The sequence below is a fragment of the Rattus rattus genome, chromosome 2 (genome assembly GCF_011064425.1).
Source record: "Rattus rattus isolate New Zealand chromosome 2, Rrattus_CSIRO_v1, whole genome shotgun sequence".
Lineage (NCBI taxonomy): Eukaryota > Metazoa > Chordata > Mammalia > Rodentia > Muridae > Rattus > Rattus rattus.
The window spans coordinates 135,680,398-135,707,076 of record NC_046155.1 but is presented as its reverse complement, the minus strand read 5'-3'; the positions used below and the strand labels follow the sequence as shown (position 1 = coordinate 135,707,076).

Genomic DNA, 26,679 nt, shown 5'->3' with positions numbered 1-26,679 from the left:
TTTTTTTTGGAGAGCCAACAGCACCATGTATGTGACAGCTCCCTCAGGTGTCCCCTGTTCCCCTTCCTTGCTTCCATATTCCCAAGGCACAGCCTCTTTGCCTTCTTTCCCCTTGATCCTTTTTCTCTAGCTCCCAGCCGGAGTCTACCTCCCAGCAGACACCCTACTAAGGCACAAGCCTCTTTGCCTTCTTTCCCCTTGATCCTTTTTCTCTAGCTTCTGAAAGTCACTGTCCGCAAGGAATTGTAACAAAGTAACACCCTCAGACCACCCTGCAACACCTTGTTCAAGATCTTCAAAGAACCTGTTGTTATTATCACAAAATATCCTTACCTCACTTTGAAAAAAGACTCAAGTCAATGATCAATGCTTGCGTCTAGTGTAGGCAGTCTGGTAAGAAGAGCCCTGTGGGACAGAGCTGGCCCCAGCTTCTTAGGCAGTGGTGAGTCCAGGCTGTCCCTCATGCTCTGACAGCTCTGCTGGATCCTCATCACTTAGTATCTGGGATCTCGAATGGTAATTGGACTCACTCCCAGTGGCCTGACACAAGCAGTGTTCCTGGGCTGTGACATCAATATTCTTTCATGTCCCAGCCAAGACACATGCCTCCTTCCAGGAAGGGAGGATCCTAAGAACTGAGAGGGTCAAACTATGGGTATCACATCAGGCTCCCTTCTCCCCTTGCTTTGGGAACTACTCAAAGCCCACAAAAGAAATGACTACAAGAGGCATGGGCTGCCAGAGGCAGCCTGTGGCAGTAGGCTTAAGCTTCTCTGGTTGTGTGGGCGATGAGGGAGATGAGAGTTGACTATGGACGTGGCCAAGCAGAGGTTGGATGAGGAAGCCCTGAACCTAGTGCTCTGATACAGGGTGAGCCATTACCAAACAGTAAGCACATTTCTGAGTGGGACTTGGGGCTCACCCTAGGGTCCCAAGGAGAGTTGTCAATAAGGCAAGGTGATGTATAAATGAGGAACACAGCCTGGCTCCTCCCAGCACTTGCACCCATGTCTTCTGCAGGCATCTGATCTTTTAGGGTGCTTGACCCTGTGTCATAGTTTCCTACCTTTAAATCTGAAGACCTGTAAAGTGTCATAAAACCATGAGACATTAGCTGGAATTGTGAATGTCGTCAGACTGAGAAAGTAGCGGCCACAGAAGCTCTCAGATGAGATGTAGGCCCTGAAGCACTAGGGGTCAGCCCGCCTGGACTCTCCAACTTGGCAGGGGAGTATTGATACCTCTGGACCATTCTTACTGTCTTCAGACCCAGCCAGTGAGGTGTGACCCTGGCTTGGGTGCTAGAGTAACACTATGGAGATATATTGGTCTGGGTTCTCTAGAGAAATATATATAAATATATATTGCAGTAACCTCTCTAGAGAAGCATATATATTGCAGTAACCTCTCCAACCCAAATAAGCCCGCACAGCTCAGTTAACTTGAATACAAGCTGTGTACCTAGATTGGGCCGATTTACCACTGCAGTACTCTATTCCCCAGCTAGGAGATCCCTTATAACTTGTGGTTTCTCCATGCCACACGCTTCCGCTCCATCTTCCTTCCACCTCCTCCTCTTCCATTGACCCCCTCTCTCTCCTCTCTCCCTCTCTCCTCAACTCTTCAGCTCCACCTTCTCTTCCCCTGCCCAATCACCAGCTCTCACCTTTATTTTATAAGTTAAAATGGAAAGAAGGTTCTGATGAAGTCACCTGAGTACTAGGTACATGACTAGACAGCCCTTCTTGGGGAAGCAGAATTAGCATCAAAATATAAACAGCTCCAGGGCAATCCACAACATATATATATATATATATATCTCACATATTCTCTATCACATATATTCTAATTAGTATATACACACATATGTATGCATTACGTATGTATGTATTTATTAGAGTGGCTGACAGCGTATGGTCTGACTATTCCAACAATGGCTACCTCTGAATGGAAATTTCAAGAATCCAGTACTTGTTTAGTCCACGATGCTGGATGTGTCAGCTGGACTTCAGCTTATACTGGAATGCTGGAATTGTGAGGAGGGAATCTAATACAGTGAAGGGGTGAACTTCCCAGGGAAAGTGAGGGCAAGCCGGCAGAGAGCACGCTTCCTTCTTCCAGGCCTTCTCTAGAGGCTGCCACCAGAGGGTGTGGCTCAGATTTAAGGTGATCCTCCCACATCAAAAGATCTAGATTTGGGCCAGGTCTTCCCAATTCAAATAACTCAATGAAGAAAAATCCCTCACAGGCGTGCCCAGCCACTTGGGGTTTCGTTTATTCCAGATGTAGTCAAGTTGACTACCAAGAACAGCCAGGACAGGGGGTGTGGGAGGACTGTCCCCAGATGCCTGGGTGGCTAGCAGGTGCTCCCAGGAGCTCACTCCTGCAGGCCAAGGTGTCTGAGGTTGGGGGATAGGCTCACGAGAGACCCTTAGGTCTGACTGTAGCTTCTCTATGATGGCTTCTCCTCCAGCTTTTTTAACCTGACTGACAACCATGCTTTCTGGGATGTGTGAGGCCCAGTGCCTTTGTTCCCTGTGCATAAATCTCTCCCTCTTCTCCCTGGCCTCTCTGAATGCCATTTTTCTCATGTCTTGGTTTTTAATGAGTTCTGTGAGCGAATGGATACAGCTTTCTGGCTCAGCGTCACTTTACCAAACTCTCGTTGTTCCTTAAGAGTTTACCATCCCAGTCTCTGTGAGGTTCCTCAGAAAGAACACCAGGGCGTGGCTGGTGGAGAGATCTCACCGTAGGCAGTCCCAGGAAGAAGCTCTCTGTTCCACCTTGGCAGTCTGACTCTCACACAATGGTGCTGGCTCTTCTTCTTAAGGCCATATGCTATCTCACAGCTGTCCTCGCTCACGTGTCACGGACTGAAATGCTGGGATCTTCCCCCTTCGGCGGGACGTGGTGGGATGGGTCAGGGTGCGTGGGAATGTGTGTGCTGACGTCACCTGTCCCCGTAGATCTGCAGCCTCATGAGAGGGGGTATTGCAGAGCGAGGTGGTGTCCGAGTCGGCCACCGTATCATCGAGATCAACGGACAGAGTGTGGTAGCCACAGCCCACGAGAAGATAGTCCAGGCTCTGTCTAACTCAGTTGGAGAGGTAAGACTGCTGGTCTGCCCCTGAAGTCCAGGGCTGTTTGGGCTCCTGTTTTCTAGTTCAGCCCTTCTTGGGTCATTTCCATCCCAGCAAGAGAATGGTCGGGGTCTCCATGGAGGGGTATAGCTGTCCACAAGGATCTCACAGGTGAGCATAACAGTGCAAGGCATGGAGTAGGCTAACCTGGGTGATGCTGCAGTACACAGAGCTTACCCAGTATGGGTTTATGGTATGAAGGGATTGAAGGGGTGTGTGTGTGTGTGTGTGTGTGTGTGTGTGTGTGTGTGTGTGTGTGTGTGTGTGTGTGTGTGATGTAGTTGGTGGAGGGGGGAGGTTATGGGTGTTACTGTGTCTATAAAGTTATGGGTAAGAGTGGATATTGTGTGGATGCATATGACTGTGCTGTGAGAGTATGTATGAGTGTGGGTGCTGCCAGTCAGGATAGGTGTGTGGGTGAGAATGTGTGTGAGTTTGTTGAGGGAAAGTGTGTTTGGGTGTGTTCATGGATGTGTATGAGAACAGGTACGTTAAAAGTGAGGTATTTGTGTTAGTGTGTATGTAGACGAGTGATGGAATCTGTGATCTGTGGGCTAAGTGTGTGTTTGTGACCTGTGCCTGCAGATGTGTACGGGAGATGGAGTATGATCGCCGGTTGGTATGAGTCAGGGTGTAGGGCGAGTATGGACGGAGGCATGTGAATTCGTAGGCAAGGCTGTGTTTGTGAAGTGTGCATAAGTGTGTCAGAGTGGGTGTAAATGAGTGCAGGTGTGTGTGTGTGTGTGTGTGTGTGTGTGTGTGTGTGTGTGTGTGTGTGCATTTAGAAATTTGCAGGCGATGTGTATGTTCATGATGCCTACATCTGAGTATGAGAGTGTGCACACAGCAGTACACATACCCGTGCGTATGGGGGTGTGGGTGTGAGTAAGTGTGAGTGCTAGCACAGAGGGTGAGGCTGGCCCTGAGCTGGAGAGGCACGAGCTGGCGGAGTGGTGTACCAGCTGATGTTTTCCTGGCATTCTGTCGTGGTCCCTGCAGGGCTGCCAGACTCCCTCTGGTGGCCACTTGGTGCTCATTCAGAGTGGGTGGTCAGGGCTCCCCATTTCCGGTGGGCAGGGAAGGGTGTGAGTTCCTATTTCCTCAGGGGACCCTGATTCATGCCCCTTAAATCACCTCTCTTGGGGCCACACTGACCAAGTCAGCATCTTTTGACATATCAGGGCGGGGTTTGGGGGGATTAGGGTGGGAGGTGGGGTGGGAGAAGTGCATTCTTTGGACTGGCAGCCATGATGGCTGACTCAAAAGGAGGGGACAGGAGGGGGGGCATTGGCCGCTTCTAACTAATGGCTTCCAAGAAAGGAAAATCCAATTTTCCTAAGTAGCCATTCAGAAATGACTGCCCTTGGAGTAATCAGTCTCACACCTAAAGAAATCGATCCTGTGGGGGAGTGGGCCGGGGACCCCAAGAAATGATTCTACTGCCTCAGGCCTGAGATTAATTGATAACTGAGGAAACAGCAAGGTGAGGGAGTGTGGCAGACTCCCTTCAGCCTGTGGGCCGAAGCTGCACCCACCCCGACCTGGGTGTCTGCCTGTGTTTCCCACCAAGACCGCTTGGAGAATAAGTCACTGTTCTGGGACACCCCCGTGGGTTGTGGGTGGGGTAGGGTTTAATTGAAGAATTATGGAGAATGAAGCTTCTGAGGGAAAGCTGTCCTGGGATTGTGGAGGAGCTGACCAAGCACACATCTGTACATTTCACCTGTATGAGCTCTGCAGAGTCCAGTCTGGGCTGGAAACGGACCTGAGGGCAGCTGAGATCCTGGCAGCTTCTTCCAGGAGCACAGCACAGAGTCCAGGAGCACAGCCATTATAAGGGGTGGGGCAGGAGAGATCAAAGCTCCCTGCTGTTTGCTTCCAGAGGCTCAGTATCTTTTTACCTCCCACCACCCAGGAAGCAATCCCACGGCAGGCTGGTGGCATACTCAGCCCATGTGGAACCAGCAAGGGCAGCTGGGCGGTTGAGAGTCCTTTGTTAGCTGAGGGGCACCTTGTCTTTTCAGCTCTTTGCTGGCCTGCACTCTGGCCTCATCCAGAGTCGGTGCGCTCCCCTCTCAGAAGCACAGCACATTCCTTGCTGCTCTGGGGTGAGGGGCCTGTGTCCAGTCACCATCGGAAGTCTAATGGTTCATTGAGATGGGTGTAAAGGGTATGACGGAGGGTATGAAACCCTGTGTCGGAGAGGGTCCCACCCTTCCACCGTAGCCTGCTCACTGTGAGAGCCTCTCTGAGCTGTTTTCACTTCTGATGTCTCCGCTCGATTGAGAAGTGGCGGCCGGCTCAGCCTTCCCTCTCTGTTTGCAGATTCACATGAAGACCATGCCTGCAGCCATGTTCAGGCTCCTCACAGGCCAGGAGACACCGCTGTACATCTAGGTACACCCTGCCTCGCCAAGGAGCAGGGACTCCAGGCAGACCCACCTGGGCCCAGAGGAGCCAGAAGCCAGGACAAAGCCCTGACCCCTGACCCCGCAGCCCAACCAAGAACTCTGGCTCTCCCTCCCCCACCCCCCAAGGGTGTGTCCTTGTCACCTAGGTTTTTTTTTTTTTGGTTTGTTTGGTTGGTTTGGTTTTTTTTTTTGTTTTATTTTGTTTTGGGTTTTGCTAAAAAAAGAAAAGGGAAAAAAAAAAGTATGTCCTTACTGAAGGGGAGTCACAGGACAATCCTTTGTAAAACTTACCAGTCTTCTGCCATATTTTCATTGCGGCTGATGAAGGGTGCTCACAGGTAGTTCTATGTGTGGTGTGCTGTGTCTCTACTCCCTGAGGCTATGGAATGTGAATGTGGCGCCCACCCCGCCCGCACATCTGTGTGGCTGTGAAGGGAGCCCTCTGTGATGCAGCTGCAGCCTTTTCTGCCCTTGGCTGGGACACCTGGGGTCCAGTGGTGTCCTAAAAGGGCCCCATGTGCTGGCCTTGCCTCCTCTGCACAGGCACAGGGGGCAGCCTGGCTCGCAGGCTGAGACTTGTGCCATGTGGGAACATGTGATTGATTGTAAGTATTTACGCAGCAAGGGGATGCTCCCAAGTTAAATAAAAAATCATGGTCACGATGTCAAAACTCCATATTTATTTAGCAACTAAATACTGTTTGGACTTTGACCTTGGCAAGCCATTCTCTGGATGTTTAGGTTTTCCGACAATCTGTGACCACTGCTGCTTCTCCTGTCCTAGCCTGTTCTGAGACCCCTGAGACCCTGTGAACTTCCCTGGGCATCCTTACCTTGACTGACTCCTTCTCCACCACAGGGCTTCCTGTTAGGGGGCAACGTCCTGCCGGGGACAAAGGCAGAGGCATGGGAAATGTTCCTATTAAAATAGCAACAACAAAACTCTACCTACACATATGTAGACACACACACACACATACACACACACACACACACACACACACACACCCCTCTGTCCCCAACAAAGGAAGCCCACACCAGAAAACCCCACCTCTACCCTTCCAGAAGGGACCAGCAAGAGTGCAAATTACGTGTCAAGTGAGCTGCTCCGCCATCACTCCCAGAGCAGTGTTAGTGGTTATAGACCAAGGAACGCAGTGGCTGGCTCAGCGCGTTAGAGATCAATGTTAACTGACGTCATTTTGTCTGGCAGCCTCTTTTTTTGGCTCAAGCCTTGAAGAATACACTGTGACTTAAGAAGCCTTACCACACAGTAACTAAAGATTTAGGATTACTGTACTCGAGGAGTAACCTGTGTGTTGCATGCAGCTGACCCTAGGAAGACTTCGTGCATATTGCTAATAAACCTGAAGTCATGATCAAAAGCACTTCTGTGTGCCTCATTTGTCAGCAGGGCAGCTCTGTGGGCCTCTCATTTCGACAGTTTGGACCGTGGCTCTGGGAGTCTGTCCTGCGGTAACAGCACCCCTCCCTGGTCTGGAACCATAGCAGCTCCCATGCAGGTGGACACGAGGGCAAGTGTTAAACCCACCAGGAGTCACTGATGATGTCAGGCCAGCTCCAGGTCTCTCTAGTCACCTGCTGCACCCAAGAGATGGCTGTGGTTTGACTAAATAAAAGCAATGGAGACCTAGGTTTCTCTAGATCGGTTACCTCAGAAATGTGTGTGAGCATGTTAAAGGATGTTGGCCCACACCCCTGGCCTTTCTCCAGACCATTGGGATCCATACCTGTAGAGTGTTGGCAGGGCGTCTGTGCCGTTCTATACCTTGCTACATGAGGACATGACAGGAGGAAGGAATGGGGTGAGCTTGGGATTGTTTCTGGAGGTCGAGACGGGGGACCTGGGCAAGCAGGATTCTCCTCTTTGCCCCCCCCCCCCAGCAGAACATACCCTCGAGCTGTTGGCCAGGTGTTTTCATTGCTCGTGACTCTGAGGAACCCTCTGAGGGGCCTGACCCATGTCACCATCAGGAGCAGGTGAGAAACAGCCTTTCACTGGGAACCCTGGCCTCAAACAGTGCCCTGGGAAATGCCATCAGAAACGCAGCACAGAGGTCTCCAAGTCTGTCGCCTTACTCCCCGAAGATGTTAGAACTGAGAGCAAAGAAAAACGCTTCACTTCGCCAAGGTTCAGAAACTGGTATCCAGATGGCTCGCCGGCATTCTTGCAGAATGGAATGAACAGTCCCGGAGGTGAAAGCAAGACAGCCGAGGAGCTGGCCCCTGCTGCTAGGCCCACGGAATGCCCCTGCGTGTCCTAGACGAGCATGTGCCCCGCTCCAAAGAGAAGACGCACAGTCAGAGAGGATAGGAGGGCACAATGTCTATTGCCTGGTGCACAGCATGTGCAGTGTGTGCATGTGTTTTCACCCGTGTGCAGGCATGTGACCATTGGTGCACACGTGGAGTGTCTTCCTCGGTCACGTCCCATCTTATTTTTTGAGGCAGTCTTTTACAGAACCAGGGGCTTGCTGTGGCAGCTGTCCCAGCTATCCAGTGAGCCCCTGGGACCAGCCTGTCCCTGCACACCCCAGCACTGGAGCTACAGTGTGTACCTCCCTTCCTTCTTAGAATCCAACCTCAGGTCCTCATGCTTGCCCAGTGAGCGCTTTACCCACCGAGCCATCTCCCAGTCCCTGGTCCACATAGCTCAGGGCCTTACATGGAAGACTTTGGAATAAGTACCACCTTCCAGGTACCTTGAATGTCAGGGCCACAGAGGGGCAGCTGTGGTTTGGGCCCGTGAACATAGTGAGCTGCCTTCTCACCTCAGCCCCCGGCACTGAGCGGCACCTTGTGGTAGCTGTAGCAGCTTCTTGCTCCCCCAAATCCAGTCCTTCCAGGACCCTTTTAGTCCCAGTGAGAACTCAGAGACCAGAAATACTTTTTATTAAAACACTGATCATTATTAAAACACCTTGAGGTACATTAAATAAATACAACCTTTCATGTTGTACAAACAGGTCTCTGGTGGCCTGAAAACAATTTCCTATAAACTCTGCTTCGGCAGCAGCTGTGGACTAACACAGCTGAGTGGGGGTTGGGGGTGGGGAGAAGATCCACAGTGAGCTTCCCACTCCAGGGCTGGTTGCAAGCATTTGGGATTTTATCGGGGCCTCCCTGGGAAGGAGACCTAAGTCCTTGTTGTGAAGCCTCCAGCCTTCCTCACAGTAGAGTTGCTGCCCACACTGGGTTCACATCAGCATCTTCCTGCCCCCCAAGCAGAGTTGAAGGATGTCCTAGAAGATACTTTTTGTTTTTTGTTTTTTGGCTGGGGGTTCATGATCTGGCAAACTGAGCATGAGAGCATCTTCCCCCAAATGATTACCAGTGGGCCCAGTTCAGATATCAGCAAAAGAAGAAGGGACAGACCTTCCAAGATGGAAGGATGTGCAAGCAGTGGGAAGGGAGACAGCTTTTGCTTCAACAAGGGACCCACATAACTGCCTGGGTTCCTAATACGCGCTCACCACTGAGGCAGGGTTAAGGGACCCGGAAGAGACGAGTCAAATTGCAAGACCATTGTCTGGTGGCTGTTACCAGTGCCTCTGACTCCTTGGAAGCCTGGATCTTGGGCATTTTAATGCCTTCATGGTCTACCCAGGGCTCTGAGAAGGTGAACCAAGACTGACGTGTCATGGAACACCCACCCTATAGCATGAAGTGCTGTAGTTTCTTTATCCATCATATACGTCTGTTAGGGGAGCCATCTCATAGCCTAGTTAGAATGGTGTGTGTACACCACTTCCTTGAGAATGTCTGGGACTCAGGGCTTCCGGGTAGTAGGGGTAGCCTGCACCTGAGGAGAGGTGCGGCTTGAGTCAGAAGTGCCACATGATAGACAGATGAGGGCCTGCAGTAAAGAGGCAGCACGAAGGCCACAGTGCCCTGTGTGCAATCCAGAAAATGGTCACCCTGGCCACACTATGAAAATACCTCAGAGCCTGGGTCAGTTGGGTTGGGGGTTGGTCCTGGCTTCTCTTGGATCATAGATTGTTCTGAGATCCACAAATGTTTAAGCACTGCTTCATGGATCCTCCAATCAGGTGCTACCCTGCCACTACCTCACTTCACCCCATCCTTGAGGTGGTGAAAATGCCTAGCAACCAGGCATGAAAGTATTTCGTGCTGCGAAGCTCGGGGCGAGCCATTCCACCTGTAAGGGATGTGCTCTGGGGGGGATTTTCAAAGCCCTCACTCGAGGGAAAATTAGAGGATTTTACAGTCTGAATAAAGTGCTCAAAAATTCCATCTCTATTAATTCTCCCGTGGGAAAGACAAGGTTGCTGTCAGATGCCTGATTTATATTTTCCAGCTCTCTAACCCCAGGAAGGCAACAGCCTACGGCAATGGTAAAGCCATCGGGCACGGACAGCTGATCGCCGCTAGGGGTTTTCGGAGGCCGTGTGTGGCCTGAAGCTCCATTGCTTCCAAACACACAGAGGCCTTCAACATATTGGCGACAGGGAATTTGGGGGCTGGATCAGGGCAGTAGAGGGACGGGCAAGGGCTGGCAAAATGGAGAGAAGAGCTGCCTCAGCCTACCAGCTGGGCACCAAACAATGGCAGGTACCCTCTGGTCCACCCTGGCACTACTCACAGACTTAGGGCTTCTGTGCCTAGAGTGAGGCTCACAGGCCCAGGACAGTGCAGGGACCTCCCATGATTATAGCTGCTGCTGGGGATGAACCAGATGTGGGCATTTCTGTTTTGTACAAGAAGTTCTTGTAGGCAGTGCTGCTCCAGACCCATTGTTGAGAAGTGGTTGCTGTTGATCTTGCCAGAAAATGAGGTCTGAAACAGCCAGGAAAGTCTGGGATGGCCATTTTGCCCCAAGCCACCCGGTTGTGCCTAAGCTGGGTTTGCCTTGCTTCTGGATGTCTACCACTGGCATTCTCCCAGAAATAAGACACTGACCACTTGTATCCTTCACTGCAGGTGTGCCTGCTGCCACCTGAGCCGCAAAAGGACAACTCTAGGTCACGAGAGAGGTTTGCCTTAGCTGGGGGTGCACATATAGCAGATGGTAGCTTCCCTAGCCCCAGACTGTGACCTACCCAGCACAATTAGGTGAGTGAGGTCAGATACGAGGGGAAGTCCTCCAAGGATGAGGCGAGAAGCTTACTGTTAGGACACAAGTAACAAGTATTTGCTGTGGTTAAAGGATGGGAGGCTATGGGGGAGGGGCCTAGGGAGAGGTGGGGATAGCAACCCACAGACAGAGGTCTAGTGGGGAGGCCCAGGACTCAGAGGAGGTGGGCATTTCAAGCCCTTGTGACACGTGCTTGCTTCCCACGAGTTATGTAGAAAAGCTTTCCTTGTAGATTTGTTTGCATGACAGCCCAGTGGATGAAAAGATGGTCCGGGGCGGTGTGAACATCACCTATTGCCTTTGAGAGGAAGTAATGGGTCTGAATCTGATAAAGGATTCATTGCAGAGTGATACCAGCCACATGGCTCCACGGCCGATGCTACCCTATATTCTTTTAACACTGAACCAAACCAGGCCCAGAGGGGCATCGTGTGTTAAAGGCCTTGACTTGGGGCAGAGGCAGTGTCTTTATGTCCCACAAGTGTCACCTGTCCCCGGAATGGTATTCCCATCACAGTCTTCAGTTCAAGAGGTGCTATACCCCTGAAGCCACCACAGCTCACTAAGAGCAGGAGAGAAACATCTCTGAGTTAGTGGGACAGGGGACAAACAGTCCCCAGGAAGACAACTGATGGGAGAAAGAGTAACAGTTCCTTGCCCAGTCCACCAGTGAGCCTCCTAGATATCCTGGATGTTCTCAGTCCAGCAGGCCAAAGGCCTTTCTCTACCAAGCATGGTGGCATCTTGCAGGACCCAGACTTTGCAGGCACTGGGCCCATCAGTGTCCACATCCAGGCCTGTAACTGCTTCATAGCTGGTCCAGGACGCCAGCACCAAAGATGGCCTCCTCCACCCTGGGCTCCTCCGAGGTGGCCGTTGACCGTATGGTACCCACCACATGTCGCACCTCTGTAGGGAGGCTGCAGTGTGCGTGTTCCAAAAACTTAGCCACCAGAACCCTGGTGTCTGCATAGGCCTTGCTCTCCACTAAAGAGTGTGGCCGCTCTTTGGAGACGGTCTGTAAGGTCTCTGGCTTGGCCCGTTGGTTCGTTTTCCAGGCATCTGGGTCACCAGTGGATGAGAGCTGGGGCTGACAGGCACCCATGGCTGGGCGAGATATGGAGACTAAAAAGCAAAGTGAAAGAGGTGATCAGAATATAGCAGTGATGAACTGAATGAAACCAAAGTTCTAGAAAAAGGAACAAACACAAGTATGCCAGGGGAGAGGGGCTACCCCTGAGTGTGACCCAGTTCACTTTATCTCCTGTCAGTCTGGTATGAGTTTCCTGTTAACCTTAAAGGATTGGAGTGAGGGGAGAAATGAGTGGTGGGCCTATGAGGTGAGGATCTCTTCTCCTGCTCTATGACCTCTGTCCTTTGTGGTCTGATAGCTTGTTGGGGCAGAGTAGGAACATCCAGAGACAGTCTGATTTAAGACTATAGCTGGGGTGGTAGGAATGGCAGTGAGATTCTCCCACCATGTGTGTGGGAACAGCAGCCTCTCTCCAGGTCCTCCCCCAATATCCTTTAAGTCTGGGCCTGGAGAAATGAGTTCCAACCAGATGTCACAATGGCACTCTACCTCAAAATTAGGGCAAACACTGGTTAAAAGGCTCCAAGAACCAGGGATCTCTGGGGAGTGAGATATGGCCCACTGACCAAGGGTCATATTGAAAGCCAGCTTGCATAACATGTCTACCAAAACAGACACACTCTGGGTGGTCCATTTCGGGCTCCTGTGGGTGGTCGTAGGCAAGCCCCAATCCTAGCACCCTGAGGCTGAGACAGGAACTTGAGGTCTGTTTGGGCTACCTCACATGATACTGTCTCAAAACAGAACACCTAAATGTAAGCGAGTGAAGCCACATGTATGCTGATGGTTACAGGCTTTGGTAGGATTACACTGAGTTAGGAACTCACATTCTAGGTCCACAGTTGGGGCAGCTAAATGCAGAGACAGTAAACGACCACTAGTCAACTCCCCCACCCCCACCCCACCCCCCTCCACAGTAAGCAGATGCCGAAATGTTTGAGGAGTGCCCCACCTCTCCCCAGAACAGCCCAACATGGCCCTGGCTGCACCTCAACCAGAAGAACAGTCACTTCCCACAGGAAGGAGAGAAGGGATTACTGGTAAAAATCCACCAGCTGCTTAGAGCTGAGCAACATATTCAATGTCAGAGAAGCAGACACCGGTAGATGAAAGGAAGCCGCCTTGTAGTTCTTCAGGTCCAGGTCACACAGGACCCAGTGGGTGCCTATGAATACTCTCCGGCGACCCAGAAGGCACATGCCTTCAACACACGTAATAATGGCAGTCTTATCTCAAGAGGAAGCTGAAGTGTGCTGTGTGGACCTCCGAAAAGGCATGGTGACCACCCCTCACTCATTCCATCTCTGTGACTGTTTGCAGATCATGAATTCCACTGAGAGGGACAGGTTATAGAATGTCATCCAAAGGCCACAGACGGGACCTGGGCCCCTCCAATCATATGTGATTCTTTCTCACAGTTCCATGACAGGGAGTGGACACAGGAGCCCACATGTTGACCTTGGGGAGCAGAAGGAGTAAAGCTCAGTGGGCTATAATCAGAAAGAGAACATTCCAGATTTTGGTTGAACTTTCTCCACGGGAGGTACAAGGGGTTGTGGAATATATTTCCCCAAATCTACAGATTGTGTAAAATCTGATGTTTCAACCAGGAAGATGTTCACACATAGCTGGCCCCTGTCGCTCTCCTGGTTCCTTTAAAAGATTCTGCCCTTGCTTAGCATTGTCAGACTCTAGGCTGCCTGGTATTCAACTGGACAAGACCACTGAGGTGAGGCTGGCACCTCTCTAGGGTTCTTTCAAATCCATATCAGAAGATTTTTTTTACTATGATATGGTCAGAATCAAAAGGCTATCAGCCAGTCATTATTGGTTGAAATTATTCCCCTATAACATCAATATTCAGGTACGCATTCTCCAGCCTCGGGCACACAAGAGTCCCAAGGAAGCATATGTATCCCAGTGGTCCTGCAGTCTTGGACAGTGCCCATTTGTAATCACAGAGGGAAATAAAAACAGCTGGTGGCTAAGGGCATCGTGAAATGCTGAATGAACACACTCAGAGCAGAGGAGAGAGATATCTACACACGGCTGTCACCCTTGGTCACCTACTGTGACCTGGACCTCAGATCATGGATGTCGCTCATGTCGGAGCTGCTGGTGACCTAATGAGACCTCATTACCCTACGTTCTTGAATCCTTCCTCCCTGGCCAGAATAACCCCTCCCTGGGACCACAGCAAAGGCCCAAGGCTGCCCACCCTACTCTAACTCAGGGTCTTCAAGTGTTCAGACGACACCTCCCAGGGTCCAACAGCTGGGCCTCAACTGTCAGAGGTCACGTCCCTTACACATTGGGTTCACCCTGAGGATACAGTGAGCCATACCTGCTTCGCTGGATGTGCAGGAGGTGGGGTCGCTGGCTGAGCGGGCCACACGCCCTGGGCTTGGTTGTGCCTGTGTGCTCAAGCTTGCTGCCTCTGGAGACATGTGGTGAGGGACCGGAGCGGGTAGAAGGGGCGGTGGGGTGTCTAAAGTGCCATCAGGGGATGGGTGGCTTGGACCCAGTGAGGTGGCCCCCTCTGATGTTGGGAGACTCGTGCTACTGGCAGGCACTGCAAAAACAAAAGCACAGTATTAGAGTAAGAGACTACAAAGGTACCTGGATCCTGAAAAAGCCCCTTGCCTGCTCTCTATACCATGTATGTATGTATGTATGTATATATATGTATGTATGTATATGTGTGTGTATATATGTATGTGTGCATTAGTTAGAATATATATTACAGTCAATGTATATGTATATGTGTATGTGTATGTGTATGATGTATATGTATATGTATATATTACAGTGTATATATTACAGTTAGCCATCCAAGTCTCAGATGGACTCGGATGACCCACTGTGGACCATCAAAGCTTGTCAGGTTGGTGCCTCTTTCCCACTGGGAAGCAGAAGCCTGAGGGTTGCACCAGAGTCTGTTTAATGCATGCCCATCCTAGAAGCAGCAACAGCCCTCTTACTCAGTCTAGGAGAAGATACTGCAAGGTAAGGACCTGCCTGAGGTACACTTGGTCCATCCCAGCAGCCTTAATTCGATCAGAGGTTGGAAGCTTCAAGCTTTGCTCCTCCCCTTTCTTTCCACCAGGCCCAATCAGTGCACCTGCTCCTCTGTGTCCATCATCTCGCCCTCGGTCAGTCCTTTTAGCCACCTACCACTCAGTCCTCACTGCCCACTCTTGAGGCAGCCCAGAGAAGGGAGGAGGGTCTGAGGTGCCGAGAGGTAGATCTAGTTGGAAGGTGCTAAGGCATTCCTGCCTAACCACTACTACCCCTATATAAATAGTCACAGACAATTAGCAACCCTTTGAAAAACATAAAGGGTACTGCACACATCATACACAGACAAACTTCAAGATAGTTCATCCTTCTTTTGTGATGTTATAAAACTAGCAGAAGAAAATTCACAACGGGAGACCTGCAGCTGGAGGCAGAGACTTCATGGTTATGTGACAAACTATAAAGGGAAGAAAGAAGACAGACAGTAAGAATGTGTGAGCGTTGACCCATGGAATCAACAAGGTAGGACTCATGAGGCTCACAGAGACTGAAGTGGCAATTGCAGAGCCTGCATGGGTCTGTCCTCTGCATATCCGTCATGGCTGTTGGCTTGGTGTTTGGGGAGACTCCTGACAGTGGCAGTGGGACATCTCTGAATCTTTGCCTGCTTTGGGGATCCTTTTGCTCCTACTCAGTCCGGCCTGTGTGAGGGCTTGTGTCTAGTCTTACTGTCTCCTGTGCTCTGTTCAGCTGATGGCCCTGGGAGGCCTGCTCTCTTCTGGGAGAAGACAATGGAGGTTGGGGGGAGGGTGGGAGTGGGGGGTGTGGATCTGTGGGAGAGGGGAGATTTGGGGTCTGGGAGAAGTGGAGGGGGGAAGCTGCGTATTGTATGAGAAGAATAAATAAAAACTGTTATGCAAGTTGTGTGCTTGTGTAATAAACGAGGCAGCGGAAGCGGTGCAGAGACTGAGATCCCAGCCATGAGCAGGAAGGTCTTTGCCTTACACATTTTCTCATGACTTGATTTAATAAGCGTTTTTTTCCTTATGAATCTAGTCCCAAAACATCTCCTAAAAAAGAAAACACTTCAAATGAAAGAAATGAATCAAATCCAGATATACACATGGGCAACAGCCCTGTAAGAAGTTGCTCAAAGCCAAGGCTGGAGAGTGGTTATTCCCCTGGAAGGGCGAGAGAACTCGGGAGTGAAGGTACCTTTTTTTTTTCTATAATGGAGTTTGACTGCTCTATTAACACTTAAAATACATGCTCCCTTGGACTTAGCAGTTGCTTCCAGGAATTTATTGCTGGACATAATCTGACAAATGCTCAGAGATGAAAAGAGTATATAAAAAAAGAAGCAATGATTTATCATATCAGAAAACTTCAAAGACAGAACGTGCGTTTACTAACCCCAACCAACCTCAGCGAGTTATTCCTAGGGAACTACACAGTTGTGAACCAAAATCATTTTGGATAAGCTGAGCTGCGTGGTGCAGGCCTGCGACCCCTGCTGCACAAGATGCAGGGCAGGAAGGCTTCGTGGTAAGGCCTGTCTGAACCCGAGTATTTTCTAGCTCATCCTAGGCAATGTAGTGAAAACCTGTCTTAAGTGGGGCAGTCTGGTAGGGTAGGGGTGGAGGTGTCGGGACATCCTTTTGGAAATGGGGGAAGGAGGTATGGGATGTGGAACAGTCAGAGTGTGGACTGGGAGGGGGATAAAGTCTGGACTGTAAAAAATAAGATTGAAGAATAAATAATTTAATAAGGAAAAAAATATAAAGTAATGAGAGCACCGAGAGTGTAGGTCATTAGAGAATGCTTGCCTAGAATGTGCAAGGCCCTGCACAAAATATGAGTACTGCTCCCAAATGTTTGTGTGTGTGTGTGTGTGTGTGTGTGTGTGTGTGTGTGTGTGTGTGTGTATTCACCTTTTTGGAAAAGATTTAAGTGTGTGTGTGTGTGTGTTGGGGGAACTGTGCATTTGAGTATAGGTACCTACTGTCCAGAGGCATCAGATCCCCCAGGAGCTGGAGTGCAAGTTATGCATCACCAGCTGTGGGTGCTGGGAACTGAGCATGGGTCCTTTGCAAGAACAGTAAGCGCCCTTAACTGATGAGCCATCTCTCTAGCCCAGCACCAAAAATCATATTTTAGATGGTTTCGATTCAGGCCTCCTAACTCGCCTCTATCCAAATTTCTTATCATCAGTGCTAACACAATCAAGTCATAGACAGGCAGGGGTGACTGTGCTTTGGATATATATATAATTACTGGAAATGCAAAATTACAGTAGCTACTGCAAAGGCTCCCAGCCCAAGACTGGTGACTGCTTTTCCCTGCTGTCACCAGGGTAACAAAGCATGCCTGTTTTTTATGACGTGATGGTCCTAATGGACTTCCAATTTTTCATCCAAAAACCCACTCATATTTTCTTAATTAATGTGGAATAATGTATCTAGCGCACGCCACCTGTTTTTTTATGACTCTCATTAAAGAGCTCCACTGCTCCCCCAGGTTTTCACAATTAAGAAGAATGAAAACACCTTCATTTTTATAGAGTTCTTTCCCTTATGTTAGACCCCAGGGCATTTCCAGAAGTGTGGATTGCTTTGTCTAACAACGTAAACATGGATTCTAGATAAAGAGCCCTCAAATAACAGGCTGCTTTATAAGATGCCGTGAAGAGTCCGGCTCGTAGCTTCCCTGTGGTCTTGCTAATGCCCAATCCTCATTGATGTGACATTGTTCGTAATAGTTTAAAGCCAACTAGAATCCATGAAGAACTGTGAAACTAAACATCAAGTTCAACATGGTAACGAGTGACGAGGTCGACAAACGAGTGAATCACATTCGATCACACCGTCCGTCATACTCAACAACAATGACCCCAGGGACCTAGAAATCCCAAGTGCAATGCTGCTCCTCACTGTACCGCAGAGAATGAAGTCCTGGGGCATGCAGCTGACTCCATGTGCATGAGTTCTGCCATCTATCTATTCAACCAAGTGTGATTTGGAAACTTTTGTGTCTCTGCTAACCATGAATATATTTTATTTTATTGTCCCCCAACCGACACTGGAGAACCATTTACAAAACATTGATTAGTACCCCAGAGATAACTTAAAGTGCATTAGAGGACATGTATGTGTTATGTGTATGTTTTTTGTCACCTTATGCAAGGGACTCAAACACCTTGTATCTTTGGGTTTTGACATCTGACAAGTGTCCTAAAACCTGTCCTCCAGAGATGTCAAGGATGACTGTGTACCTAACAAACTATGTAACTGGAGGCTAAACACTGTCAAAGTGGAGCTTAAAAAAAAACAAAACAAAAGTAGTCCCAGGGAATGGGACGGAATTGATGGATTGATATGCTCCATGTAGGCGAGTGGAGTCTCTCCAGATTGTTCTATGGGTTTAGTTTAGTTCTTATAGAACCCAGCAATGGCTTTTGAAGGTAGCAATGATTCATTCTGAAATGCATATGGAAAAATCACAGGTCGCGGGACCGAACCATCTTGCATTAAAGAATAACGTGGGGATGACATGTTTGGAGATTTTTCAGCCCACTCAAGGGCTGTTGTCACAAACAGTATGTCATGGTGACAGAATGGAGAACCCAGAGACAGATCTACAGAAGTATGCCCAACTGAACTGGTTATTTTTTTCCCCAGTATGGGAGTTGAACCCATGACCTCACATATGACAGGCAAGTTCTCTACTCCTGAGATACACCCTCATAAAGTACAAGAAGAAAAAATGGGTTGAAGTCACTGGACATACATAAGAGGGAAAAAAAACAATAAAAAAAGGACTTTAGCCCAACCTCTCTGTGGTACAGCAATCACCTAAGCAATAGCATCTTTCCAACCATTAAGTCTTCTGGCCTGCGGCCTCCAAGGTATGAATTAGTACAATCCCAAGCCTCTGGTACTTGGTATCAGCAGACTGGGTGCTGGAAGTCCCCCTTGGTCTTATGGTCACCTCCAGAGCTCACTGATGAGGTTCTAGGCAAGGAGTACCCAGATTCCTCTGCCCAACTCTACCCACCAGAAAAACCAGAAAGGGGTCCAGCTATGGACCCCACCCTTTCAATACTATTTTCCCAAGAACATCTCATGGCATCTCATGGTTGGGAGCTGTGGGGCCCAACCCTAGAATGCAGGAAACTGCCATGGTATCACCTTCTAACCACATTTCACCAAACTCTAGGGACGCTTTAGATGGTTCCTTGGAGTGACCAGAGGAAAGACATGATCACTTCTGAATTCCATGACTGCTGAAACTTGGGGTTCCTGGAAACCCGGGGAGCCCTCTCTAGAGGATAGCTTCTTTCTGCTTCTCTTAGATATTAACTTTGTATTAGAGGCAATGATTAATGGTGGTTAGTCATAAGATGGCATAAATTATATGACTCTGCTCTCAAAATAAGCTGTCCCTATGAGTGTAGCTAGACTCCTCAGTAAAGGGATTCTCTGAACCCATCTTCTCGTTCCCTCTGAGGCTGAGGTGCATCTGCTTTTCTCCTTCGTCATCCCAGCTCAGTGCCACAGAGGTTCCAATGTGTCTAGGAATCTGTCCTTTCCCATTTGCCCTTCAGAACTGTCAAGTTCATGACTTCTAGTTTATCCTCTGGCCAGCTTTGTCCTTGGAAGTCCCTTAGCCTAGCTCGCTTCCTGCTGAGGAAGGAGCTCAGTCACGGTGGCCCCATCAAGTTGTGGCCCCTATAGGTGGGAAACAGATGTAAACCTCGTGAGTATCACAGCTCAGCCTCGCCTGCCTTCAGCATGCTCAGAACATACACAGCAGCCTATGATGGAGTGCAACCATCTAATGCGAACTCTCTTTCCTGGAGTGTGCTGAGAAGCCACGCAGTTTACTGAAAATGTAAAATCCTAGCGTCGAGAGTAGTTTCTACTGAACGGCCTGTGACTTTTCTACCACCACAAAGCCAAAAGAAGCCCGAGTCCAATCATCGGTAGCCAGGGACTGTCTAAATACTCCTTTCTGTTCCTTAAAGAGTGGAACTCGAGTTGAACAGTACTTTTTCTTCAAGTTCACATCCTAAAATGAAGGAGACAGGACACGGAGGGAAGAGGCAACAAATGCAGCCCAGAGGGAGGGTGAGCTCTCCCAGGAACACAACCTACGATGCAGGTTAGGGAAGAATGCTGTGGCTAAGACACCATGTTACAGAGTCAGAGCTTGAGAGGAGGGAGCGGGAACAGGCAGGGGGCAGGGGCAGGAAGCAGGAGAAAATACACATTTTGGAAAACACACAAACAGTGCTCCAAGCTGAGAGAGATAGGACTACCTGGGGTGCTGAAGTCGGCAGCAGTGTTTGGGTCCCCAGAACTGGAGTCAACCACCTGGTGATCGGCACTTGCAACCTAGAGTGAGAAACACAAACCATTAGTTACCCTTGCTCAGGAGAACACCCAGGTGGCCGACACCAACACAGCCAGTCCTCCGGACCCTCAAATGCCTTTGATTCAATTGACACAGACTCCAAACGATCAGGGTGAAACTTGCCAGAAAGTTCCTTAGAGTGAAATAGAGGTCTCCATGCACCGTGTACTATGATGAGTTCCTGTGGACACATCTGATTAGGTATAAAGTACAGGAAAGGACTATGCAGACTATGCAGACAGCGGTCCATTTTACACAAGGGACCTGAGCATCTAAGAATTTTCATTTCTGAGAGATGCAGGGGGGGTGTCCTGGAACAAATCCTCTGAGGAAAAAATGTACAAGTTTGCTTTACATATACAAGGATTGGAGGCATATACATCCATTTCTTTCTTCCCACCTAGACTTATGGGGTGGGGCATGAGAACTGACAATGCAGGTCACCATTGCTAAGATCAAAGTCCCTGTCCCTGGCCTTCTGCACTCGGAGCACCTTCCAGGGCCCTGGCTACTCTGAGGACTTACCTTCCACCAGGGCACTATTTGGAACCAAGAAAGCTGTGCTGAGTAACTTTATGTCAACCTGACACCGGATAGAATCATCCGAGAGCAAGGAACCCGAGTTGAGAAAATATCTCCATACAATTTGGCTGTAGGCAAGCCTGCAGAGCATTTTTTGAAGTTAGTGGTTGATGGGGAGGGCCCAGCCCATTGTGGGTCTGACCACCCTTGGTATGGCAGCCCTAGGCTCTCTAAGAAAGCAGTCTGAGCAAGCCACGGGGAGCAAACCAGTAAGCAGCACCCTTCCATGGCTTCTGCATCAGCCCCTGCCTCCAGGTTTGTGCCCTGCTTGAGTTCCTGTCCTGACTTCTTTTGATGAAGAACATTGATGTGTAAATGTAATCCAAATACATCTATTCCTCCCCAACTTGCTTTTGGCCATGGCATTTCATCACAGCAATAGAAACCATAACTAAGACAAAATGCCACAGAGGAGTCTTCATTGTCATGGTGGGACTTAGGACAGCCAGCCCTTCCAACTACCTTCTTTCATTCTCTTTCCAGTGGCTCCAAAAATAATAAAACCATGGGACAAATGGCTATGAGACCTGACTTACGTCATACCTGCATGGCCAGGGCACTGGTTGAATGACTGCATCCCAAGTCTGGTAGTTTGCATATGCCCTGCCCATAGGTACTAGCTCTATTAGGAGGTGTGGCCTTGTTGAAGTGGGTGTGGCCTTGTTGGAGGAAGTACATCACACTGTGGGTAGGTTTTGAGGTCCTATGCTCAAGCTCTATCCAGTGCAGAACAGAGACCCTCTTCCTGGCTGCCTGCAGAAGTCTTTGCTGCCGCATTCAGCTGTAGAAGATGTAGAAGTCTAAGGTCCTCCAGCACCATGTCTGCCTGGACACTGTCATACTTCCTGCCATGATGATAATGGACTGAACCTCTGGAACGGTAAGCCAGCCCCAATTAAATGGTTTCTTTTATAAGAGTTGCCTTGGTCATGGAGTCTCTTCACAGTGAGGGAGACCATAACTAAGACACCAAGTAGACTTGCAGCCTCTCCTTAATTTGCTTCTTCTTCTTCTTCTTCTTCTCTTCTTCTTCTTTTTTTTTCTTTTGTTTCCTTGCAGATGGGATGAACAGAAGTTCCTAGGCTACTCTCCTGCCTGAGCTTTGGGTCAGAGTCCAGGTGCCAGTCCAAATGGCAGCCCACATCATGACAGTGATAATCACATTAAGGGCCACCCTGACTTGGTGGAGTATGGATTTGGAGAGTTCTCCTCAGGTTGAGGACATGGAAGCTCCTCTGGGAGTGACTCAGATCTGGGGAGACCCCAAGAAACAGGACTGGGAAGGCTGGGCCCCCTGGCTTCCTGCCTCATCTTACCTGGCCATGCATTGCAGTTTCTAACCAATGAGCATGACGCTTCCAACTGTGCTGCAGGCATGGTGCAGGCCCTGGGCTGCACATCGCGCGCCCCATCCACACTCCCCCTTTACCAGTCCAGGAAACAATAACTGACTTCTTGTGTTATTTCGGAATTGCTTTGGGGACACACTGGCAAGTAATGAGCTCTAGAGGAGACTGGGGAAGGCGAGGCAAGCCCCTGCGGCTTGGTCCGATTCCAGCTCAGGTAATTACATTCCTGCCTCCTGTGTCGCCCGCCACTTCAATCAGAGAGCTGATATTCCTCATCTCGGCTCTGCACACTGGGCTGGAGTGAGGACAGGTGGCCCAGCTGTGGCACCAACACAAAGGGTGTGAACCACTGCTCCCTGTTCTGGTGGTGGGGAAGTGGGGTGCTGAGGAGAGCTGGAAATCAAGCTAAGACCAGGAGGGCGAGCTGCCTTTCACCCCACTGATAGGATCTGGAGCAAATGATGCATTTGCCATTTTTCCTGAGCCCACTCGTCCTGCTGGGGAGGGAAACGAGGGAAAGAGAGTTCACACCACCATCAACATCTACACATACCTTTCCCCATCTGTATTCACAATGTGCCCATAACCAATTCTGAAAATGTCTCTGAAGAATCTTCTACTAAATAACAAAAAAGAAACTGCCTAAAGGGCTATTTTATTCCAACACTCTCTCCCCATATCGAATTCCCCCTCTCTTTCTCTCCTTCACACACACACACACACACACACACACACACACACACACACACACACACACACACACACACAGGGAGGGGAGAGAGGGGAGGGAAAGGGAACAGAAAACCTGGTGCCTGAGAAAGCAAGCTTTGGCAATAAAGAAATATAAATAAAACAAGAGAAATAGAATCCACAGAGGGACAAGGTCAAGAGGAAATTGGATTTGCTTCATATTCTGCAGGGTACCGCTCACTTCCCTCTGGCTTCCGTATTCAAGCACCAGGAAATGTGGTTTGGGAAAGAGATGGCCCCTGGGAGTGCATCTATCACTTCTGAGTAGAGTGTTAGGGCTTTAATTTGAATCTGATGGCAGAGGCTACCTCACAGCACAAAGTGGGGCGGGGGAGGGGAGGAATGGCCATTTGGTGCAGAAGCACAGCAGAGGCAGTAAAGATCTGTGGGGAGGACATCTGGGGAAAGGGGGTCATCTGTGGTATAGATTTGAGTTCATCCATAAAAGCTCATTAACAGGGAGGGATCCTGGCTGGAAGAGGGGTGTGAGGATTCTGAGAGATAAGCTTCCTACATAACTTGTCCAGGGATCCCCAAGGCATGTGGGACTGAACACTTGGTCTCCAGTGGATGACACTGTTTGGGGAAGTTTAAGAGGTGTGGCCTTGGTGGAGGAAGTACGTCACTGGGGGCGGGCTTTGGAGAGGAAACACCAGGCTACTTCTCGCTCTCTCTATCTCGCTCTGTGTCTCACTCTGATCTCTGCTTTCAGTTCAAGACGCGAGCCCTCGGCTTGCCCCTTCAGCTGCCCTGCCTGCTGCTTCCCTGACACCGGGGCCCCGCCCTCTCACAAAACACTCGCTTGCCAGTTCTAAAACACTGACGTCATTTCCTTTGACCATATAATTTATAAGAGCCGGAGCCGGCAATACCATGTCCGCCCATCTCCCTTTTTCATAATTTCTAGTATCGAAATAGACCTCCTTTCCTAGCCATACTGCTACCCAGTCTGAATTCCTCAAGTACTTCCTTGTCGGGTCAACCTAGACACTGAATTTGCCAAGCGCACCTCCATAGTTGGATAGGCGAGGTCAGAAAACCTGCCCTGAAACAATCTTGCTGACCTCAGGGACCTGGAGCTTTGCGGTACACTTTGCTTACCCCCCTACTCTGCCTCTGCATGGTGTGCTTCCCCACTGGGGTGACTTTCCTCGTCTCCCCCATGCCTCAGCCCTACCCAGACGGGCGGGTGCGATTCCCCGAGAGCTGGTGAAGTGACCCTATCCTGCTAGCACGTGGATTATTAATCCCACAAGGCAGTAGATTCGTGGTTTTATCTGGCGGCTACAAAGCACAGCTGCAAGCGGTCCCGGGAATGTGAGTTTGCGTCTAGTTAGAATTTCTAGTGAGGAAATCTCAGTAACTTTGCTGCTGTGGCTGGTCCTGAGGAGCCCAGCCTGGAGGCCCAGGAAAGAATGACCTCGACACCTAAACCAGAAGGGGATATATGCTGTTCAAGGGAGAGAAGAGGTCTGTATGAGCGCCCTCTGGCTGAAACTATGCTCTCAGGTGCATGCTGGGCATCTCAAATATTCTGGAGACTGAAGAGGAAAGCTCTTTTGAGGCCAGGAGTTCAGGGCCAGCCTGGACAACATATAATGTAACCTTGCATCAGAAAAAAGAAAAAAAAAATAAATCTTCCCAGTGCTGCCACCTCCCTCTCCCCTTTGTCCTGTGTGTTGCTGTGACTTTCCTCATATCCTTCTGTCTGGTTTGCCTTACCCTAACCACTGCTGCTAGGCAATTTATACACCCTTTGTCTTGCAAGGGCAAGCAATTAACCCGCCCTCCTCACCCAGAGAAAACTCTCACACTGTGAAGGGGGCAGCTCCTCGAAGTCTGGTCAAGGGAGATGGACCACCCTGGAGGAGGGGGCAGGTGGCTGGCCCAGCCTTCCCTCTGTGGACAGTAATGGGTTTCACTCACTTCTGGGCTCCCAGAGATGTCTGTGGAATTGAAAAGCCTGCTCTGAGACCTGAGCATGAAAGAAAACTGGCCAGGGGGTTGCAGGCCCTTAATCACCAGATGTGTTCCTGCCACACAGATGATCTGGAGAAGGGGGCCCCGGGACACACTACACGCTTACCTGGACTGCTCCATAGCAGATTGGGTTGGCGTCGGTACCGGCAGGTGGCAGGTTTCTGAGCTAACATAAGCTAACATGACACAGCTCTGACCCTCAGCCCTTCTTACCCGCGAGGAATCACGGGAAGAGGGAATTTTACAGTGGCTTAACAGGGTCCTACAGATCCCAGAACCATGTATTAACCTGAAGTATATTGCGTTCTTCAGGGAAAGAGAAAATTGGTAATAAAACACGAAGCAATACCCTTCTAGTGTGTAGTGGTGGGGGTACTGAATGTCACGCTCAAAGTCTGAAGTTAGTGCCTACCCCTGCACTCAGGGGTCTTACACCTCTTGCTGGGAAGCAAAATCTCTGACGGGGCAGAGCCCAGCCCTGACAGTGTCCACAGGGAGGGGCCCATAGAATCATGATCTGTCCTCATAGCCCTCTCTTACAGAAACCAAGTACCGCCTCACAAAGGGAAGCCAAAAAGTATCAGTGGCAAGAAACTAGAGTTCTAAAATGGTGGCACTGCAGAGGAGTGGGAGACGGCAGAGCCTCCCACCCAAGGCAGCACTGAAATCACGAACTACTGCAGACATGGCTTCTAGGTGCCCACTTCCCAGGATGGAACTGCCCCATTGCGTCTTGACTTCCTAGGGTCTGCCAACCGGAAAGGGACCTTGCTCTGGTCCCTCTGTACCTTCCTTTGAGTGCTGCCATGTTGGTTTGGTGATGCTGCCCCCTTCTGGGCCCTGTACCACATTTTCCTCTAAGATCCATCCTGTTCTCATCCCTTCACCACAAGCCTTCCCAAGGCGATCTACTCCAGTTCTCAAAGTGAGTCCCAACAACGGCAGGAGCAGGAGCGGGGACCTGTGACAAATGCAAACTCCTCACTCGGCCGGCCTTCCCTAGCCAATCAGTGGCTTAGAAATCCTGAGGATGGACCCAACGTTGGGATTCAATTGACGAGGTTTTGTGGGACTGGAATGCTCACTGGCCTCTACAATCCATGGCACACTTCCTCACCAAATCTGAGCTTTCGGGTCCTCCCTCAGATGCCAAAATACAAGCCGGGAGCTTCTAAGAACTGCAGCCTGTCACCACAACCAAGGTCTTCACTGCTATTTCTGTCATAAATTGAAAGATAAGCCTCATTGCTAAGTCAGAGTTTCTGCCCAGCATAGAAAGTCTAGGAAAATGGCTGTCCAAGCTGAGAGACTGCAGGGTTTCACTTTCCCTGATCACTAAGCTACCTTGTCTTTCAGGCAAGCTCCTACACCATGACTTTTAACACACACACACACACACACACACACACACACACACACACACACACACACAAACAGGCCAAGATCCTGGGTCTGGAGTTACTGTCTTAACCACTGAGCCACTCAGCGCATTTCAGGGCTGGAGTGGACTCAGAGATGTCACTCAAGGATCCTCTGGTTGTGTCAGGGGAGGGGGATTCACCAGGCTGGACCAGGACTAAGGGAGAATCCCTGTGATAAGTGTTTTTTCTGTGACACCAACACACTGTCTATGTTTCCTCCTGTTCACGGAGTGCGGGCACGGCACTGCCTGTCCCTGGGCTCCCTTACGGCTGTGGTGATCTTTGAGGCTTGTGAGGTTGCGTCTGTACAGTGGGTAGGCAGCACTCCCTCCACAGAGCTTCTTCCTGGAACCCGTTTCCCGTCAGTGGCAGGGATGGATACACACTCTTCTCCACCCCTGCAGGTG

The 26,679-nt window shown here is 49.9% G+C and overlaps 2 protein-coding genes across 2 annotated transcripts in view; one reads left to right on the top strand and one right to left on the bottom strand.

The window, feature by feature from the left end:
• Window positions 1–6,939, top strand: part of Apba2 (amyloid beta precursor protein binding family A member 2) — a 228,599-nt gene extending 221,660 nt beyond the window's left edge. Inside the window, exons 14-15 of the mRNA XM_032893467.1 lie at window positions 2,967–3,107; window positions 5,466–6,939. Coding sequence (XP_032749358.1) covers window positions 2,967–3,107; window positions 5,466–5,537 — 213 coding nt within the window. The 3' untranslated portion in view covers window positions 5,538–6,939. The remainder of the gene's footprint in view (window positions 1–2,966; window positions 3,108–5,465) is intronic.
• A 4,090-nt stretch (window positions 6,940–11,029) lies between these two features.
• Fam189a1 (family with sequence similarity 189 member A1) overlaps window positions 11,030–26,679 on the bottom strand; it is a 406,652-nt gene continuing 391,002 nt past the window's right edge. The window contains exons 8-10 of the mRNA XM_032893466.1: window positions 20,096–20,171; window positions 14,105–14,332; window positions 11,030–11,792 (exon numbers count right to left, since the gene is read on the bottom strand). Coding sequence (XP_032749357.1) covers window positions 11,476–11,792; window positions 14,105–14,332; window positions 20,096–20,171 — 621 coding nt within the window. The 3' untranslated portion in view covers window positions 11,030–11,475. The remainder of the gene's footprint in view (window positions 11,793–14,104; window positions 14,333–20,095; window positions 20,172–26,679) is intronic.